At 37.5% G+C, this 6,000-nt stretch overlaps 1 protein-coding gene across 1 annotated transcript in view; it reads left to right on the forward strand.

Annotated features, from left to right (window-relative positions):
* Nucleotides 1-5,590, forward strand: part of JAM2 (junctional adhesion molecule 2) — a 50,240-nt gene extending 44,650 nt beyond the window's left edge. Inside the window, exons 8-10 of the mRNA XM_072967987.1 lie at nt 1,568-1,583; nt 3,789-3,831; nt 5,487-5,590. Of these exons, the coding sequence (XP_072824088.1) occupies nt 1,568-1,583; nt 3,789-3,831; nt 5,487-5,519 (92 nt within the window). The 3' untranslated portion in view covers nt 5,520-5,590. The remainder of the gene's footprint in view (nt 1-1,567; nt 1,584-3,788; nt 3,832-5,486) is intronic.
* Nucleotides 5,591-6,000: the final 410 nt, after the last annotated feature.

Here is a 6,000-nt window from a genome sequence, read left to right on the forward strand (position 1 = left end):
CACTGATTTTTCTGTGGTAGAAAATATTCCAGATGACACACAGGTGAGTCATGAAGCACCTTGGCAGACAGGGAGGAAAGGCAGCGCTGTCTCATCTCAGCATTCCGGGAAACACCACGGCATCTGTGAGAGGCGCCCTGGTACAGCGATACTGAGAGATGCTCAACGTGGTTGGATATTTATAGTATATGTACACATATTTAAGATCCTTTTAGTTTAAGTTATGAATTGTACATCTCAAGATGTAAATTAATTTCTAGTTTTATGATAAGAAATTTCATTGAAATAAATCTGTGAAATGTTTCATCAGTGCAGAACAGTGGAATGTTGAATGTCAAATTTAGCACAAATGTATTTAGAAGAGAATTGTTCAATAAAAACTAGAAACCTATTGTATTACAGTTCCTTCTGAGGTTTTTAATTCTTCAAGCTTAGCTGTCTTGTAACTCCCATTTGGGGATACAACAGGTTTGATGTAAATGTGTGAAATTTTAAAATGTTTTAGTCTCTTAATGCCATTTCTTTACTTCCCGTCTTTAAAATTACCTGAGACCTTAAAAGCTGCAGAACTCCATCAGGTCCATTAGGAATCGTGAATAAAGTAGAATTTTTTAATGAATTAATAAATTGATAGCATGGACCAGTTCTAGACCCACTGTTTTATAGTGAACATTAATTTTGGAATTTAGGTTTAAGAAATATTTTATACCAAAATAAAACTTAAATTTAAGAGGGGTTTCTTTTTTTTTTCTAATAATATCTATAAGTAGGCATTAAGTATTATAAAAAAGTTTCCATGAACATGGCTTCAGGGGTATTTCTCTATAATTAAAAATAACTGCTCTGTGAATTAACAGCTGTTTTTTTATATGGTGCTCTGGTCTAGTCCCGAGTAATGTAGTCTGGCTGGGTCCCCCTGCTGGTCACCAGTGAAAGTACACTGGTGTCTTTGTCTCTACTTGCAAAGAATATCTGAGTATTTTTACTGAAGACTTGGTAAATTTTTCTTAAAATCCTCAATCAATTAAAGATTTGATGTGAAAATTAGTAGTTCACTAGCTAAAAATGTTACTCCCATTTTCATCTAGCAGAAAACCCGTCTGCCAGCTGATTTTCTATGGCTCACAAGCTAAGAATGGTGTTTACAGATGAACACTGCAATCTGTTTGACAACAGAGAACACTAACTTTGAACCCCAATTAAGAGAAATGTTATCCTCTCTCCGAAAAGAACTCCATTCTTTGAATTAGTAGACATGTGTTGTAAGACTTTGATTACTATTATTGTATTTTGAATCCATTGATAAAATCTTTGGGAAATTTGTTTTCTCTTTGTTATATAAGTATCTACTTAATATCCTCAATTTTTACCTCTGCCTACAAAGCCTAAAACATTTGCCTTGTAGTCCCTTACAGAAAAAGTTTGCCAACCCTCGATTTAGAAGGTATAAATGTCAGCAAGTAAGAATAAAAATTGAGAAAAATAAATTACGGCAAAACTCACTTTTTTATGAATCTGTATACTATGTAAATTCTTGTATTAATGATATATACTTATTCTTTTGCAGAAGGAACTTCCTTCCAGTAAGTATACTTTCTTAATTCATGCTTTCTCCCATATCAACTACTTCTTTGTTAATCATCCATTTAAAGTCAAAAGTGAGAAGTTGAGTTATTTGTATGGGTTTAATTCTATGGGAAGTGATTCAGATTCATCAGGAAACACATCCTACCTCATGCCTACTTGTTATTTATGTTTAATTACCTACAGAAGAAATACAGTCGCTCCTTTGACTTCGTAGGCATTTCTGTAGTACTACTTAAAAATGTTTGTTTTTTCTGTATTTTGCTAAATTTAAAATGTTCAAATAAAATTTTCCCTAACAGTCATTTTTACATTTAATTGAATACCAATTATGTGCCCAACACTGTCCCAGGGACTGACAACACTGCAGTGAATAAAATAGGCCAGAGAAAGCCCTCTGCCTCATGGAGCTTACAATCTACTAGAGAGGCAGAAAGCTAACACATATGTGAACTCTACAGGATGTCAGGTTGTGATAAGGATTATGGAGAAAAGCAGGTAAGAGAATAGAGAATGCACTGGGAGGAGTGGAGACTGTCCTTTTAAATAGGGTAGTTAGGCAGAAATAGACTAACGGACACAGAAAACAATCTGTTGTTACCAGCGGGGCAGAGGGGGTAGGGATGGATTAGGAGCTTGGGATTAATAGATACACATTACTGTATGTAGAACAGATAAACAAGAGACCTACTGTATAGCACAGGGAACTATGTTCAGTTTCTTGTAATGAGCTATAATGGAAAAGAATCTGAAAAAATATTTATATATATATGTATAACTGGATCGTTGCTGTACACATGAAACTAACATTGTGAATCGACTGCACTTGAATAAAAAATAAGAATTAAAAGAAAAAAAAACAGATATGGCTTATGTAAGAAGAGAACATGTGTTTCAATCTTGGTCACTAGCATAAATGCAAAATTCTAAGCACAGCATTATCAAACAGAGTATATTAGCATATGGACTATATCATCTTTGTACATAGTTAGCTGACTACTATAATCAAATGTGCAGATTAAAATAGAATAGATTTTAATAAAATTGACACATTTCACCAGAAAAAAAAATTGTTTTAGAGTGGTTAGGGAGGGCCTCACAGATGAGGGGACTTTGAGAAAGGTCTTGAGGCAGGAACACCAAGGGGGCCATGTGGTTGGAACAGAGTGAGGACAAGGCAAAGCGGAGATAAATGTGCACAAGCAGTGTAGGGGGGCCAGGTTACATGGAGCCTCTTCCAGGCAGTTGTCAGGAGTTCGGCTTTGGTTCTGAGTGAGGTGGGAAGTCACTGGAGACCCTTGAGCAGAGTATCTCTAACCCAGACAATAATCTGGAGGTAGAATCTGTATGCCTAGACACACCTCCCATTTGTCAAATCCATGCCCCTCAAAACCTGTTGGATAATAAATTGGATGTTGCGTTAGTTTGTTAGGATTGCCTTAAAAGTGCCACAGACTGGTGGCTTAAAAAACAGAAATTTATTTCTCCTTGTTCTGTTCTGGAGACTGGAAGTCCAGGATCAAGATAGCAGCAGAATTGGTTACTTCTGAGGGTGTCTTTAAGACCTGTCTTCACGTGGTCTTCCCTCTCCTGTTTGCATCTCCTCTTCTCATAAGGACACCAGTCATGTTGGATTAAGGCCCACCCTAATTACTTCATTTTAATTTAATTATCTCTTTAAAGACCCTGTCTGCTAATTCGGTCACATTCTGAGGTACTGGAGGAGGGGGTGGGGTTGGGACTTGAACAGATGACTATTTGGTGCGGGCACAGTTCAGCCCATTAACAGATAACTGGAACCATAGTCACCCTGTAAAACTTTCTTTCCATAGAAATAAAATGAAATTTGAGATTATGATTACGCTTTCAAAATGATAAACACTAATAAGTTGATGAGATAAAAGTGAAGTTTCTGGTTTGCATACTCCACAAAAGTCGTTAGTATCAAGCCCTAGGCTATAAATAGACACAAGGTTCACACATACTGATATTTCGTTGCATGGTTTTCTCTGTGAATATTGTTTATAAATAGAAGAAATTCAGTTAGACTTGCTGGGCGGGGAGCGGGGTTGTACCTGGCTAAGATAAATGTTCATCCTCCCGTTGAGAAAATAGATGGAAGTAACATTAACCAAAAGCGGGTATGTGTTTCAGAATTGGCCGCGATAATGTAGTAAATATTGTCTTTTCTGTTCCACAAACAGGAAGAGCAGTTCTGCATCTAAAGCCACGACAATGAGCGAAAATGTGAGTATTTGTTGAGCATATTTATAGAACGAACGTGTTTAGGGAATTGGGCAGGAAAAAAGTAATTGCACGGAAGTGATGAATTTTCACTTTTAATATATTTTGTACTAGTGGTTACCGCTGGTCTTTAGAAGGAGCTAAATAAATGTCAGCCTCCAGCCCCCGTCTGGGAGGGACGATAAAGCTGCCCAGCATGTGTAGAACAATGGCGCTTTACCGCGCTATTATAATCTCTCATGGTGTTTTCTATTATTAGTCAGCCTCCTTGGTATCATTAGATCTGGCATTATCAGCTCCACTTTATAGATGAGGCGATTAAGACACAAGTGCTCACAGGAGTACAGTGGCCCAGCTGGGACCCAGGTACCTTGATTCTTGTCAGGCTGACCAAGCAGATCGCTTCCAGCACATCTGTGGTTCCAGGACTCTTCTGTGGTTATTCAGAGCACTTAGATGTTTTAGGGAAGTGGAATACCCTGTGCCTTTGCTGAAAGGAGCATTTCAGAAATCCTTGAAAAGATGGAAGGATGATCTAATTCGGATGGGTAAGGGACCGTAATTTAGACATCCAGACCATCCTGAACTTTTGCATTTGTAAGCTCTACAGGGAAGCAGTAAGTACCATTGTTGCTCAGATTTTGTAGCTCTTTGGATGGATATTCAGCCTTCTGGACTGTTTCAGGGATACACTGGGGAAGAGAGTTTTTATGTTTTTAGAAGCTAAGTCCTTTCTTGAGAAGTGGAGCGCTGGCTCCCCGAATTCCGTGGTCTTCTACAGCAGGGATCTCTTAGCTTTCCTTTCAGTAGAGCTTGAGGTGGGGTGTGGACGTCAATATTTTAAACACTGAAGTGACTCTAATGGACACTAATGTGTAAGACCTATGTACTGCTCCATAGAGGATTTTCGGTCAAAAATTGTTAGAATTGTCGACTCCAGAATCTATCACGGAAGGCACTTTATTTCGTAGTTTACAGTACTGAACGCGTGTTATTCTTTAATTAGCAGCTAAGCAGTATGTAACTCCACATTTGCTCCTACAATTTGTGGAAAATGCTCCTTGAGTGTGGAATAAAATAACCTCATCCCATCAAACAGGAAGAGACACTTTGTGGCTGAGCTGGAAGAACAAAAGCCTCTTTCTTTTTCCTTGTCTTCCTCTCGGTTGCCCTGGTCATCAGCTGAGAGCTAGTCCCAGTGCTAGTTCGGCCCAAGAGCAGGGTTTCTCGAACTTGGCACTAAGGACATTTTCTTATAGTTCTCATGTAAAATTTATATAAGAAATGACAATTTCTTACAATTCTTATATAATGAGTTCTTATAATTTCATACAGTTCTTTGTTGTGACGATTATAGAATGCTTAGCAGCACCTGACCTCTATCCATTAGATGTGAGCAGCATCACCCCCAGCAAACAAGATTTCTCCTGCTCTAATTCCCTCTCCTACTTCTTTACTCTTTAGGCAATGTTTCAAAGATTCGTCTTCTAGCATTTAGTTATTTTATCCCCCATAAAAACGATTTAATTATGTGTATGCTGGTTTGTACCTGTGAAAGTCTCAGAGTGGATGTAGTTTTATACTCATAAGATTTATATACTTCTTTAAAGATGAACTAATGCATGATATTTAAACTCAGTTTTTCTTTCTTTTCCTAGGATTTCAAGCATACAAAATCCTTTATAATTTAAAAGAACCCCACCTTTGAGATACACCAAAACCACAGCTGTTGCCCAAGTTATTAAAAGATTATAAAACTCTGCTTTGTCTTACATTTGCAAAGAGATCCATGAGGAGATGAAATGGGTATATCATTATAATCTTTATGACTGCTAAATCACTTGAAATTTTTATTTTACACAAATAGTTCTGTCAGCACCTAAAATACAGTCTGGCTTCTTATGTCTGGACGAAGTTTAAAAGAATCAAAATACTTTGTAATATTGCGGGACTTGTGAAATGTTAAATATCCTAACTCCTAGAGGAAGTTACTAAAATATATCATGTTGGTTGTGAAATTAATCCTCAGAGCCTGAAAATATAAACTGCATGCCCCCTCTGTGCAAGATTTAGAGGGTTCGGAAAATATTCTGACAGATGCAAAAGGAACCTCTGGTCTCTTATCTACCAGGATCCTCTTTTCTCCCCTAATACAATCCTGACTCCGCTGCT

This window comes from Vicugna pacos, chromosome 1, assembly GCF_048564905.1.
Source record: "Vicugna pacos chromosome 1, VicPac4, whole genome shotgun sequence".
In the NCBI taxonomy this organism is placed as follows: domain Eukaryota; kingdom Metazoa; phylum Chordata; class Mammalia; order Artiodactyla; family Camelidae; genus Vicugna; species Vicugna pacos.